This window comes from Colossoma macropomum, unplaced genomic scaffold (assembly GCF_904425465.1).
Source record: "Colossoma macropomum unplaced genomic scaffold, Colossoma_macropomum, whole genome shotgun sequence".
In the NCBI taxonomy this organism is placed as follows: domain Eukaryota; kingdom Metazoa; phylum Chordata; class Actinopteri; order Characiformes; family Serrasalmidae; genus Colossoma; species Colossoma macropomum.
Window position 1 is genome coordinate 14,677,190 of NW_023494803.1, and position 15,714 is coordinate 14,692,903.

General features: G+C 39.4%; 1 protein-coding gene across 5 annotated transcripts in view; it reads left to right on the forward strand.

The window, feature by feature from the left end:
- Window positions 1-15,714, forward strand: part of LOC118823270 (gephyrin) — a 222,694-nt gene extending 206,980 nt beyond the window's left edge. For 4 of the 5 annotated variants that reach the window (XM_036592743.1, XM_036592744.1, XM_036592745.1 and 1 more), the window contains 5 exons: window positions 9,837-9,910; window positions 9,995-10,059; window positions 11,634-11,737; window positions 13,307-13,403; window positions 15,319-15,714. In XM_036592743.1, the coding sequence (XP_036448636.1) occupies window positions 9,837-9,910; window positions 9,995-10,059; window positions 11,634-11,737; window positions 13,307-13,403; window positions 15,319-15,452 (474 nt within the window). In that variant the 3' untranslated portion in view covers window positions 15,453-15,714. The remainder of the gene's footprint in view (window positions 1-9,836; window positions 9,911-9,994; window positions 10,060-11,633; window positions 11,738-13,306; window positions 13,404-15,318) is intronic. The other variant, XR_005008518.1, reaches the window with a different exon arrangement.

Here is a 15,714-nt window from a genome sequence, read left to right on the forward strand (position 1 = left end):
AGCACACTGATTCTTCCGGGGAACACCTCCTCAATTTATCAGCCTTGTGACTGATAGTCCGGCCCCTACAATTCACACCTTTAGCTAACCCGAAACTACACCTGAAGCTAGTAGTTACAATTAAGCACTAGGTTCTACAAGGCAGCCTTGTAACTAACAGAGTCTAAGCTAGAGAAAGTCTTAACTCAGAGCCTACCTTAACCAGCAGAAAGACTATATTTCAATTAGAAGACAAGCACACTGATTCTTCCGGGGAACACCTCCTCAATTTATCAGCCTTGTGACTGATAGTCCGGCCCCTACAATTCACACCTTTAGCTAACCCGAAACTACACCTGAAGCTAGTAGTTACAATTAAGCACTAGGTTCTACAAGGCAGCCTTGTAACTAACAGAGTCTAAGCTAGAGAAAGTCTTAACTCAGAGCCTACCTTAACCAGCAGAAAGACTATATTTCAATTAGAAGACAAGCACACTGATTCTTCCGGGGAACACCTCCTCAATTTATCAGCCTTGTGACTGATAGTCCGGCCCCTACAATTCACACCTTTAGCTAACCCGAAACTACACCTGAAGCTAGTAGTTACAATTAAGCACTAGGTTCTACAAGGCAGCCTTGTAACTAACAGAGTCTAAGCTAGAGAAAGTCTTAACTCAGAGCCTACCTTAACCAGCAGAAAGACTATATTTCAATTAGAAGACAAGCACACTGATTCTTCCGGGGAACACCTCCTCAATTTATCAGCCTTGTGACTGATAGTCCGGCCCCTACAATTCACACCTTTAGCTAACCCGAAACTACACCTGAAGCTAGTAGTTACAATTAAGCACTAGGTTCTACAAGGCAGCCTTGTAACTAACAGAGTCTAAGCTAGAGAAAGTCTTAACTCAGAGCCTACCTTAACCAGCAGAAAGACTATATTTCAATTAGAAGACAAGCACACTGATTCTTCCGGGGAACACCTCCTCAATTTATCAGCCTTGTGACTGATAGTCCGGCCCCTACAATTCACACCTTTAGCTAACCCGAAACTACACCTGAAGCTAGTAGTTACAATTAAGCACTAGGTTCTACAAGGCAGCCTTGTAACTAACAGAGTCTAAGCTAGAGAAAGTCTTAACTCAGAGCCTACCTTAACCAGCAGAAAGACTATATTTCAATTAGAAGACAAGCACACTGATTCTTCCGGGGAACACCTCCTCAATTTATCAGCCTTGTGACTGATAGTCCGGCCCCTACAATTCACACCTTTAGCTAACCCGAAACTACACCTGAAGCTAGTAGTTACAATTAAGCACTAGGTTCTACAAGGCAGCCTTGTAACTAACAGAGTCTAAGCTAGAGAAAGTCTTAACTCAGAGCCTACCTTAACCAGCAGAAAGACTATATTTCAATTAGAAGACAAGCACACTGATTCTTCCGGGGAACACCTCCTCAATTTATCAGCCTTGTGACTGATAGTCCGGCCCCTACAATTCACACCTTTAGCTAACCCGAAACTACACCTGAAGCTAGTAGTTACAATTAAGCACTAGGTTCTACAAGGCAGCCTTGTAACTAACAGAGTCTAAGCTAGAGAAAGTCTTAACTCAGAGCCTACCTTAACCAGCAGAAAGACTATATTTCAATTAGAAGACAAGCACACTGATTCTTCCGGGGAACACCTCCTCAATTTATCAGCCTTGTGACTGATAGTCCGGCCCCTACAATTCACACCTTTAGCTAACCCGAAACTACACCTGAAGCTAGTAGTTACAATTAAGCACTAGGTTCTACAAGGCAGCCTTGTAACTAACAGAGTCTAAGCTAGAGAAAGTCTTAACTCAGAGCCTACCTTAACCAGCAGAAAGACTATATTTCAATTAGAAGACAAGCACACTGATTCTTCCGGGGAACACCTCCTCAATTTATCAGCCTTGTGACTGATAGTCCGGCCCCTACAATTCACACCTTTAGCTAACCCGAAACTACACCTGAAGCTAGTAGTTACAATTAAGCACTAGGTTCTACAAGGCAGCCTTGTAACTAACAGAGTCTAAGCTAGAGAAAGTCTTAACTCAGAGCCTACCTTAACCAGCAGAAAGACTATATTTCAATTAGAAGACAAGCACACTGATTCTTCCGGGGAACACCTCCTCAATTTATCAGCCTTGTGACTGATAGTCCGGCCCCTACAATTCACACCTTTAGCTAACCCGAAACTACACCTGAAGCTAGTAGTTACAATTAAGCACTAGGTTCTACAAGGCAGCCTTGTAACTAACAGAGTCTAAGCTAGAGAAAGTCTTAACTCAGAGCCTACCTTAACCAGCAGAAAGACTATATTTCAATTAGAAGACAAGCACACTGATTCTTCCGGGGAACACCTCCTCAATTTATCAGCCTTGTGACTGATAGTCCGGCCCCTACAATTCACACCTTTAGCTAACCCGAAACTACACCTGAAGCTAGTAGTTACAATTAAGCACTAGGTTCTACAAGGCAGCCTTGTAACTAACAGAGTCTAAGCTAGAGAAAGTCTTAACTCAGAGCCTACCTTAACCAGCAGAAAGACTATATTTCAATTAGAAGACAAGCACACTGATTCTTCCGGGGAACACCTCCTCAATTTATCAGCCTTGTGACTGATAGTCCGGCCCCTACAATTCACACCTTTAGCTAACCCGAAACTACACCTGAAGCTAGTAGTTACAATTAAGCACTAGGTTCTACAAGGCAGCCTTGTAACTAACAGAGTCTAAGCTAGAGAAAGTCTTAACTCAGAGCCTACCTTAACCAGCAGAAAGACTATATTTCAATTAGAAGACAAGCACACTGATTCTTCCGGGGAACACCTCCTCAATTTATCAGCCTTGTGACTGATAGTCCGGCCCCTACAATTCACACCTTTAGCTAACCCGAAACTACACCTGAAGCTAGTAGTTACAATTAAGCACTAGGTTCTACAAGGCAGCCTTGTAACTAACAGAGTCTAAGCTAGAGAAAGTCTTAACTCAGAGCCTACCTTAACCAGCAGAAAGACTATATTTCAATTAGAAGACAAGCACACTGATTCTTCCGGGGAACACCTCCTCAATTTATCAGCCTTGTGACTGATAGTCCGGCCCCTACAATTCACACCTTTAGCTAACCCGAAACTACACCTGAAGCTAGTAGTTACAATTAAGCACTAGGTTCTACAAGGCAGCCTTGTAACTAACAGAGTCTAAGCTAGAGAAAGTCTTAACTCAGAGCCTACCTTAACCAGCAGAAAGACTATATTTCAATTAGAAGACAAGCACACTGATTCTTCCGGGGAACACCTCCTCAATTTATCAGCCTTGTGACTGATAGTCCGGCCCCTACAATTCACACCTTTAGCTAACCCGAAACTACACCTGAAGCTAGTAGTTACAATTAAGCACTAGGTTCTACAAGGCAGCCTTGTAACTAACAGAGTCTAAGCTAGAGAAAGTCTTAACTCAGAGCCTACCTTAACCAGCAGAAAGACTATATTTCAATTAGAAGACAAGCACACTGATTCTTCCGGGGAACACCTCCTCAATTTATCAGCCTTGTGACTGATAGTCCGGCCCCTACAATTCACACCTTTAGCTAACCCGAAACTACACCTGAAGCTAGTAGTTACAATTAAGCACTAGGTTCTACAAGGCAGCCTTGTAACTAACAGAGTCTAAGCTAGAGAAAGTCTTAACTCAGAGCCTACCTTAACCAGCAGAAAGACTATATTTCAATTAGAAGACAAGCACACTGATTCTTCCGGGGAACACCTCCTCAATTTATCAGCCTTGTGACTGATAGTCCGGCCCCTACAATTCACACCTTTAGCTAACCCGAAACTACACCTGAAGCTAGTAGTTACAATTAAGCACTAGGTTCTACAAGGCAGCCTTGTAACTAACAGAGTCTAAGCTAGAGAAAGTCTTAACTCAGAGCCTACCTTAACCAGCAGAAAGACTATATTTCAATTAGAAGACAAGCACACTGATTCTTCCGGGGAACACCTCCTCAATTTATCAGCCTTGTGACTGATAGTCCGGCCCCTACAATTCACACCTTTAGCTAACCCGAAACTACACCTGAAGCTAGTAGTTACAATTAAGCACTAGGTTCTACAAGGCAGCCTTGTAACTAACAGAGTCTAAGCTAGAGAAAGTCTTAACTCAGAGCCTACCTTAACCAGCAGAAAGACTATATTTCAATTAGAAGACAAGCACACTGATTCTTCCGGGGAACACCTCCTCAATTTATCAGCCTTGTGACTGATAGTCCGGCCCCTACAATTCACACCTTTAGCTAACCCGAAACTACACCTGAAGCTAGTAGTTACAATTAAGCACTAGGTTCTACAAGGCAGCCTTGTAACTAACAGAGTCTAAGCTAGAGAAAGTCTTAACTCAGAGCCTACCTTAACCAGCAGAAAGACTATATTTCAATTAGAAGACAAGCACACTGATTCTTCCGGGGAACACCTCCTCAATTTATCAGCCTTGTGACTGATAGTCCGGCCCCTACAATTCACACCTTTAGCTAACCCGAAACTACACCTGAAGCTAGTAGTTACAATTAAGCACTAGGTTCTACAAGGCAGCCTTGTAACTAACAGAGTCTAAGCTAGAGAAAGTCTTAACTCAGAGCCTACCTTAACCAGCAGAAAGACTATATTTCAATTAGAAGACAAGCACACTGGAACTTCAATTCACATAGCACTAACTTTAAGGAGGCACAGAATTTAAGGTGGAATTTCGATTAACATAGTACTAAATTTTAGGCGGCACAGAATTTAAGGTGGAACTGCAATTAACATGGCACTAAAATTAAGGTGGCACAAAATTTAATGTGAAACTTCATTCATAGTAGAACCTAGCAAAAAATTTCCATCCACCACGGATTCTGCAGATTCTACTTAACATTTAGCAACATTTTAACAGCTATCAACAGCCTTCAACCATTTTAACTTTGACCATTTTAACCATTTTAACTTCTTTTAAGGTAGCACTGAGTTTACACTGAAACTGAAATTAAGGTGGAACTGCTTTTAAATTAGCACTGAATTTAAGGTGGAACTTCAATTCACATAGCACTAACTATAAGTTAGCACAGAATTTAAGGTGGAACTTCAAGTAACATAGTACTAAATTTGACGTGGCACAGAATTTAAGGTGGAACTGCAATTAACATAGCACAAAAATTAAGGTGGCACAAAATTTAAGGTGGAACTTCATTCATGGTAGCAACTAGCAACGAATTACCATACACGACAGATACTGCAGCTTCTGCTTAACAAAATTTTGGCAACATTTTAACAACTATCAACAGTGTTCAACCATTTTAACGTTTTAACGTAATTAACTGGCTTTTTCAAGCCAAGGTAGCACTGAATTTTAAGGTGGAACTTCTTTTAAGGTAGCACTGAATTTACACTGACACTGAAATTAAGGTGGAACTGCATTTAAGTTAGCAATGAATTAAAGGTGGAACTTCAATTAACATTGGACTAACTTTAAGGAGGCACAGAATTTAAGGTGGAAATTTAAGGTGGAACTCTTTAAAGTAGCACTAAAATTAAGATGGCACAGAATTTAAGGTGGAACTTCTTTCAAGGTGGCACTGCAATTTACATAGCACTAAATTTGAGGTGCTACAGAACTTAAGGTCGAACTCTCTTTAAGGTAAAACTAAAATTAAGGTGGCACAAAATTTAAGGTGGGACTTCTTTTAAGGCGGCACCTAATTTCAGTTGGAACTCTCTGTAAGGTAGCACTAAAATTAAGGTGGCAAGGAATTTAAGGTGGAACTTCAAATAACATAGCACTAAATGTAAGGTGGTACAAAATTTATGATGGAACTTCAAATAGCATAGCACTAAAATTAAGGTGGCACGAAATTTAAAGTGGAACTTCATTGACAGTAGCAACTGCATTAAGTTAGCACTGAATTTAAGATGGAACTTCAGTTAACACTGCAATGAAATTAAGATTGCACAGAATTTAAGATGGAACTTCTTTCAAGTAGGCACTGCAATTAACATATCACTAAATTTAAGGTGCCACTGAACTTAAGGTGGAACTCTCTTTAAAGTAAAACTAAAATTAAGGTGGCACAAAATTTAAGGTGGGACTTCAATTAACATTGCAATGAATTTAAGGTGGCACAAAATTTAACGTGGAACTCTCTGTAAGGTAGCACTAAAATTAAGGTGGCACAGAATTTACGGTGGAACTGCAATTAACATAGCACTAAATTTAAGGTGGCATACAATTTAAAGTGGAACTTCAAATAACATCACTAAATTTAAGGTGGCACAGAATTTAAGGTGGAACTTCATTCACAGTAGCAACTAGCAAAGAATTACCTTCCACCACGGATACTGCAGCTTCTGCTTAGGAATATTTTGGCAACATTTTAACAGCTGTCAAAAGTCTTAAACCATTTTAATGTTTTAACGTAATTAACTGGCTTTTTCAAGCCAACTTGAAGTTCGTTCACGAACTTTCCCTTTCTAGTTATTATTATCCCTCGCTCAAAATTTAAACAGTTTCTCCTTCTACAGTTTTCGACGTAGAGCCACAAAACTTTGCAGCATCGTAGATCCTACACCCTAATAGTGTCCTTGTGCTTTTCTAAGCAATCCAACTTATGGTTTTCTTACAGCAGACGAAAAACGGACAATTTTTTTCCATAGGAATGAATGGGCGAATGTTGGCAACATTCAAATTGATGATATCACAATGGGCCCCTCTCTCACACACACAGACAAACTCACGCACAGAGCACAATGTCTCACATGCTCTGAGCCTAATGCTCAGCAGTATTAGCACACATAATGCTTTTTTAAGGTGGAACTGCTTTTAACGTGGAATTGCACTTAGGTAGCACTGAATTTAAGGTGGATCTTCAATTAGCATAACAATAAATTTAAGGTGGAAGTTCAATTAACAGGGCACTAAATTAAAGATGACACAGAATTTAAGGTGGAACTCTCTTTAAGGTCAAGTTAAGTCAAGAGGCTTTTATTGTCATTCCACCTATGTGCAAGTAAACAGTGGAGTGAAATTACGTTCCTGTGCCACCTTAAATGAAGTTTCACCTTAAATTCTGTGCAGACCTAAATGCAGTTCCACCTTAAATTCAGTTCAACCTTAAATTCAGTGCTTCCTTAAAAGCAGCTCCATGTCAAATTCATTGTTTGTGCTGTTATGGCTGCATTAGGCTGTATGTGTGAGTCTGTGTTTACTGTGTGTGAGAGTCTGTGTGAGAGAAAACCATAGAATTGTAATAATAAGAAGATTACGAAGAACAGTAAGTTGGGTTTTTCAAGCCAACTTAATAACAATAGTAATAAGAAAGCAACAAAATTAAGATGATATCAAAAATAAAAAAGTCATAAAACATTTATAACAGAAATAAAACAGTAACAGCAATAACAATACATGTTACTCAACACATTTAACATACCTTTCAGAGTGCACACACACACCACACACTTAACACAAAACACAGACCACGAACACATCACACCATACCACAAACATACCAAACATCATACACACCCCACAAACACACATCGGGATGGGGTAACAAAAGACTGGAAAAGTAAGTGGTACTAATGAAAAAAAACAGCTGGAGGAGCAATTTGCATCTAACGCACATGACTGGTTATAAAAAGAGCATTTTAGAGATGCAGAGTCTGTTAGAAGCAAAGATGGGCAGAGGTTCACCAATCTGTGAAAAACTGCATCTAAAAATTGTGGAACAATTTCAGAAAAATGTTCCTCAATGTAAAATTGCAAAGACATTGTATATCCTACCATCTACAGTACATAATATCATCAAAAGATTCAGACAATCTGGAGAAATTCCTGGGACAAGGGACAAGGCCAACAGTCAATATTGGATGCTCGTGATCCTCGGACCTCAGGCGACATGGCGTTAAAAGCAGGCATGATTCTGTACTGACAATCACTGCATGGGCTCAGGAACACTTCCAGAAATCATTGTCTGTGAACACAGTTCACAGTGCAATCCACAAATGCAAGTTAAAGCTGTATCATACAAAGAAGAAGTCATATGTCAACACAGTCCAGAAATGCCACCATCTTCTCGGGGCCAAAGCTCATTTAAATGGACTGAGGCAAAATGGAAAACTGTTCTGTGGTCAGATGAATCAAAATTTGAAATTAATTTTGGAAACCATTGACGCCGTGTCCTGCGGACTCAAGAGGAGAGGGACCATCCAGCTTGTTATCAGCGTACAGTTCAAAAGCCTGCATTTCTGACAATGCAAAACCACATACTGCATCCATCACAACAGCATGCCTTCGCAGAAAAAGAGTCTGGGTGCTGAACTGGCCTGCCTGCAGTCCAGACCTTTCATCAGTAAAAAACATTTAGCGCATCATGAAATGAAAAATCTGGCAAAGAAGACCCAGGACTGTTGAATCCTACATCAGACAAGAATGGGACAACATTGCTCTCCCAAAACTCCAGCAATTGATCTCCTCACGTCGCCACATGTTTACAGACTGTTGTTAAAAGAAGAGGGGATGCCACACAATGGTAGACGTGGCCCTGTCACAATTTTTTTAAGATGCGTTGCTGCTATTAAATTTTAAATGAGTTAATGTTTTTTATGAAATGGTAAAATGTCTCACTTTCAACATCTGATATGTGTTCTGTGTTCTATTGTGAATAAAATATGGGTATATGAGATTTGCAAAACATTGCATTCTGTTTTTACTTACATTTATTTACATTTACACAGCGTCCCAACGTTTTGGAATTAAGGTTGTACGTTTATAAGTAATACATAACACAATAGTGATTTTCCTTTCTTGTACTTTGACTGCCGAGTCAATTTTAAATAAAGCAGCATTATGAGCCTGAACTCATAGTCGTCTTTGCTTATTCCATGTATCCCCCATACTACAATATGAAATGTTTTTGTCCACCCAATAATATTCTGGTCCAGTCTGTTATGTCATTGTCCACCCAATCATCTTCATGTTTTATTAAAATAAATGTCTATGCAGGTACAGTGGGGAAAGCAACTTCCCCTACAACAAAATCTATATCTCTAAAATATTTTGAGGGGCCATTTTTTTTTCTCTGAAAATGACTCTTTAGAAACATAATTTATGTATGCTGTGTTTGTCCATGTGGACACAACTTGTGTTTGTGTCATAGTATGCTGGCTTGCCATTGCAAAATAGTGTTTAAGCTTGATGCAGATGTTTTCTAAATAGTCTGTAGTTTTGTAACTATAATGAATATTAAAATCACAATTTTTTTGAAAATGTCATCTCTGCGCTGTAGTAACACACTTGCGCTATAGTAACACATCAGACTAAATACCAGAAATTGCCATCCAAGAGGAGTTAACTGTAAAAAAAAAACACACATACATTTTTTAAGGGGAGCTTAATATTGTAGTTTGCCTATGGGCAAATTAAAATATGCGTACTAATTTGACTAAGATGGGTAGAATATTTAACATCCTGTTAATATTTAACATACTGTTAAATATTTAGTTTAAATAATAGTTTTCTACTGGTGTTAAATAATAGTTTTCTACTGATGAAAATAGACAGAATTAGAAAATTAGAGAGGTTTAATATTTAATAAAGAAGTTTAATAGTAAATTAATAAATTAGAAATTTTTTGGATTCAATCCTATAAACATTGGGTGAACCAGCAATGACAAATGTGTTTATTTTCCTTGATACTGTGCATAGTTATATGATACTTGGTTTCAGTATCAAAATGTTGCTATTGCGACAATGCTAATTCTCACCTTTCACCTTCAGTATCTTTTCTTTCTTCCTTTTTTCCACCAGGACTACTTGAAGCAGGTTCTGGACATCGACCTCCATGCCCAAATTCACTTTGGTCGGGTGTTTATGAAGCCAGGGTGAGAGCAGCACATGCAGTAACCTTCTGGAGAAAACTGAAAAATGTTAGTCTTGCATTCATTTTGTCCTTTCTTCAATTGCAGTCTTCCCACCACCTTTGCAACCTTGGACATTGATGGCACCCGAAAGCTGATCTTTGCCCTGCCAGGTATGCTTTTGCATACTGGAATTAAATGAGAATCATGTGTGAAGTGCTTTGTTGGCGTGATGTACAGATTTTTTAATTATAATGGTACTCTTCCAAAGTCAGCGCAAGTCATTAATAATTGTCATTGTAAAGTAATTCTTCCAAAAACATATGCAGTATACACTTACATAGGTGCAAACAACATGTAGAAATGGTTTGATCTCATAAAGGAAAATTTTCCCGGATTTGATCCCTCAAACTCCTAACTCCAAATCAGTTTTTCAAACTGACAGGCTCCTCCCCTCGGTATGAGACATTACCAGCCCTTACTTACCTTCCTGCCTGGCATTTGTCTCCCTCACTCAATTGGTACCCCCTCTGGCCTCTGCCCCGATTTCTCCCTTGCCCATTCCTGAGCCCAGCTTGTTCTCCGACTGAGGAAGGCCAGCCGAGGCAGTGGTGACAGTGGCTCTTTCTATATTCCCCCTTTTTAAAGGTAATTTCACCTACAGAGACACTGGGGCAACTCTCCTCGAGGCCGTGCCCATGAGTGACAGCGAGGTTAGCAGGCTTCCTGTGCCTCCTCCCCCGCGCGGAAGTAAGGAATTCCCCATCTTCACCCTAAGCTCAGAAAACGGAAATACAGCGGACACTGAAATCCGCAAATTGAAAATTAGACAAAAAGTCGCAGAATATAACCAAATTAGCACAGAAAACGGAAGTACATTGAGCATTGCACACTGAAAATTGGATTTAGGGATAAAGTACCCAAGCAAAAAAAAAATTTCAAACCAAAGCATCTGATGTAGAATGTAGTTGTATTTGTTCTAGTGGTTGGACTTGTTCAAGAGTGGTAGAATCATTTCAGTGAGCTCTGTAAGAGGAGGCCAAGCCAAAACATGGGACAATACAAGGGAAAATACTGGTTAGATTTACTTGCTATTGTGATATTTTTCTGTTCTGTTTTCTGAGAGAGAACATTTTGAAGTTTCATTAGCAGGCCCTTGGCTTTGTGTAGTAGTGTTGGTGTTGGTTTAGTTGCGTGTTTGAGTCTTGTGTTGCTCTCTTAGCCCCACTGTACATGTCTCATGCCATGGTGTGGTGTCATTAAGTTGTTTAATATCCCCTTTCTGTTTTTAAAGGCAATTTCACTTGTGTGTCTGGAGCTCTCCTCTAATTTCCCCTCTCTTATCTTCTCTTATTCTCTGGTGGCACACTCTCCTGCCTGGTTTGGTAGAAGCAGTGTGGGAAGGTGGTCTCAAGCTGCCTTGTGTGAAGGCAGTCCTGAAGCCATGGTCATTTGCATAGCTGGAACTGAGTTCCAATCCAGTTTCTGTGTGTGGCCTCAAACACTGCTCCAGATCCTCACACCACTGCCCTTGGGGCCCTGTCAAAGTGCACTCATAGGCCCCAAATCAGTGCAATAGATAATTACAGATCCTGGCCCTGCACTGACATTTCGCTCCCAGATTACTTCTCCTCCCCCAGGTTGCTGCCCCCCAAAGAAAAAGAAGCAGCTACTTTACTTCTAACCTCTAGCTCATCAAATTTCCATTTTCTTTCTTTCTTTTTTTTTTTTACACGTCTCACTACAGGTAACCCAGTGTCAGCTGTTGTCACCTGTAATCTCTTTGTCATCCCTGCACTGAGAAAGATGCAGGGCATCCTGGACCCAAGGCCCACTATCATCAAAGCCAGGGTAAACACCAGGCTTAAAGGGAAGAATCCAGTGTACACAGTCTTTCCCTCATAGCCCAGATTCAGTTGTTCAGCCAAGACATGTTTGATTGTTTAATTTTGCTACAAGACTGATATAGCTAACCAGTAAGGGTGTAATCAGGGCTTATTTTGTGCTGGAACAAGCTGGTTCCTGTTTTAGTGAATCAGGCACATTGTTCATATTTAAATACTTTCATGTAGAGATACAAAGATGCAACAAAAAAAATATATATATTGTTTTCTACAAATAAATTTATCATCCAAATGCCCCTTGCTCTGTTCTTTACTGTCTTTCACAAGAGCCATAAACCATGAAGAAAGTATACAAGTAAATTAGTTCTTTTTTTTAACAGTGTATACTGCTATGCTTCTTGTACATTGTAGAGGCTGTATTTTAAGTGCATGGATGCACTTACCTAGAAACCACAGTCATCATGTAGTTTTGCTACCAGGCCTGCATAAGGACATGCTGTTGTTAAGATAAGGTTTGCATTTATCTAAGCCAACAGAGTGAAGACATTTTTAAAACATAAGATATTGCAAATCAAAATAAAATCTTGACTTTAGAATTGAAAATCATATGAAATTTGAAAATATGTGCATTTTTACCCCTTTACTAACCAGTAACAGAAGCTTAAACCTCACTGAATAGCATCATGCAAGAAGTATTCCTAGTATTACACACTTGCCTCCAAACATGGCAAATTGCTCTCTCCAACAGAGTTTATATCATTCTGACACCATATAGCATACTTTCATCTATAAATTTGAAAATCTGTTGATACGTTTCAATTTTTTCCACACTTGTCTGTAGTTTTGTACATTTTTATAGATAACAGTATGACATACAGTTTCACTATACCGTGCATCAGGGAGGGTCTCTGAGCTAACTGAGAATTTTTGGTTGATGAAATGTGGTGAAGGTAGGAGCAGAAGGTGAAACATGATATTATTGGTTAGTGAGAATACATTTCATAAATACATTTATTTGTATGTATTTATATCCATATATTTATTTATATTTTTTCCAAAAAAATTGTTATACCTTTAAAAAAGCTTAATGGAATGAGCTCCGCCAACAGATATTTCTGATTTAAAATATTCCAAGTGTAAGGTGCGTTAAGAGCAAGAGCTTTTTTCTCCAGTTCTGATTTCACTCTTGGCACCACAAGGAATGTTCTAGAGTGAGAACAAAGGTTACATGAGTCCTCTGCATTTTAATGGAAGATTACAAGGATTATAGGACATAAGAAGTTTCTTTTAAATGATATAATATGATGAATCATGCTTGATATGAACAGGGACATGAACTAAATGTCAGTTTTGATTTCAGGTTGATGTTAAGCAATCTCAAAAGTTGCAGTTTGTTTAAGATTTGCTTCTTGTTTACATTAGCCTCAAAGCAAAACATGGACACCAAACAAGCCTTGACTGTGTTTGGGGTGAGGGGTACTTCAATACAGAAAGCCAAAAGTCGGAGTTTGTTATTGGAGACATGTATGTTTCTCTCATGCTTGGATGTCATCATTATGTGCCATTTTCCCCACAGCTTTCTTGTGATGTTAAGCTGGATCCACGTCCAGAGTATCACAGATGTATATTGACGTGGCATCACCAGGAGCCCCTGCCCTGGGCACAGAGCACAGGTAAAAGAAAATTTTTACTCAAATTAGAAGTCTGCTCAGGCTTAATTATTGATGCCCAAACCCACTTGCTTACACCACACATGACGTCCTCCAGCGCTAACAAAATGTAGTGTTGTTCCTGCCCACACCCATCCACAAAACCTAATGCAGTTCTTGCCTGCACCTACCTACTTCAACTACACATCATGCCCAACTGCCTATCTTGGGCTAAGGTCCTTGTCCGCACCTGCAAACGTTTCGCCTTTGTCCGGACCACTGCGCTGGGTTTGGAGCACGTTGTTTGTGTTTTTGATTCGTGCGCAAAAACAATGTAGTAGATACAGGTCGTGTTATTTGTCCGGTGCAAAAGTAACTACCAGCTCCCTGAGACTGTCTGACGGGTTTTGATGTGTTAGATTGATGAGATAATGGACAGAGATGCTCATCAGGTCTGATTTTGATTTGGGGCGTTATGAGGAAACTGCAGCTCCTCTTCACAGAAAACGGCCCATGTATTCATTAGTGCAGCTGCAGTTTGGTGGTGAAATGAAGGAAGACAGTAAACTACAACCACAATCTTCACTAAACTGCACTTGCTAATGATTATATTTAACAGAACTGTAGATGCAGCGCGGCCGCTTATTGCTGTTTCTGCTCCCGCGACAAGCTTTTATGTTAGAGATCATCACACAATTACAGGAAGAAATGATCAGCGTCAACGTTTCAACAAACTCAAATTGAGCACACACAGAAACATGCATGTGGAATGAGGTCAAATGGCAAGAAAGTTTAATAGATCTATGGATTAGATGTAGATATATTAATGTGAGGATGTTGAAACACTGATTGTTTCTTCTTGTAATTGTGTGATGGTCTCTAACACCGCAGCTTGACACGGGAGCAGAAACACCGTGCGCCGTTTGCTGTGAAGAGGAGCTGCAGTTTCCTCATAACCCCCTACATCAAAATCAGACCTAATGAGCATCTCTGTTCATTATCTCATCAATCTAACTCATCAAAACCCGTCAGACAGTCTCAGGGAACTGTTATCAAAAGAAAAAAAACGTGCATTCAGTTAAAAATAAAACATGACCACGGTTAAAAGAAAACGAGAGAACGAATAAGAAAATCGTGATCACAAATTTAAAAAAAAATGTACCCACGAAGTAAAGAAAATGTGCGCACGATTAAAAGAAAACGAGGGAACGATTTAAGAAATCGTGACCATGAATAAAAGAAAGCGTGCGTACGAACTGCAAAACGTTCACTCGAATCAATACCTCCGTCTCCTTAGGGGCTCCGTAAATCTGTCATCTGTTTGTGAGAACGAAAATAGTATCCTGAAATGTATATTTACATTGAATGATGGTGCATGCGCAGTGAAAAAAAAACATGAATTCCTATCTGACTATTCTCATTAAGGTTGCATGGCCACAGATCAGATATATATCCAATCTAGGATCACATATGAAAGCAGCTCAGATGTTTTTTGAAAAGGTCAGATTTGCATGTCCACACAGCTCTGAAAACATCAGATCTGTATCTCATTAAGGCAAAAAATCTAATTTGTGCCACTTAAGCCTGGTAATGTGAACGTAGTAGTTATTTAGTGGAGGTTACATAGGTTTATTATGTTTATGCAGGACGTGCTAATTGCTAATGTGTTTTTCTCTGCGGCACATGTACAGCACCTTCTTTGTTGCTCACTTCCAGCAGCCAATAATTGTCTATGTCCACCCAAACAGCAAGTCTCAATCCCGGCCACTATGACTGTGGTATCTTAAAATTAATCCAGCCTATAAATTATCTTACAGATAACATGGTACCCATGAGTGAACCCACCTTGTGCACACCACTAATTCAAATGTTAGTAGAAGTCAGTTTTCATTTTTGTCTTTTGCCCAGTGTGACACTCTCTTTCTCCTGTGCTTCTCAGGAAACCAAATGAGTAGTCGACTCATGAGTATGCGCAGTGCCAATGGACTTCTGATGTTGCCTCCCAAAACAGAGCAATACGTGGAGCTGCACAAAGGCGAGGTGGTGGACGTCATGGTCATAGGACGGCTATGATGTCGCCTTAAGTGGGATGTGAGACGTGAACAAAGAAAAAAGTGGTGCATGTCCACATATCATTTACTACTCTGTAATATGCAATGGCACAGTTAGTTTTTATTGATTTGGATGAAGTTGATGAGGTATAATTAGTGTTTCAAACAAGAACAACTACATCCCAGTATTTCAAAGAAAGTAAAATATACCTTTCAATGTTTTATATATATATATATATATATATATATATATATATATATATATATATATATATATATATATA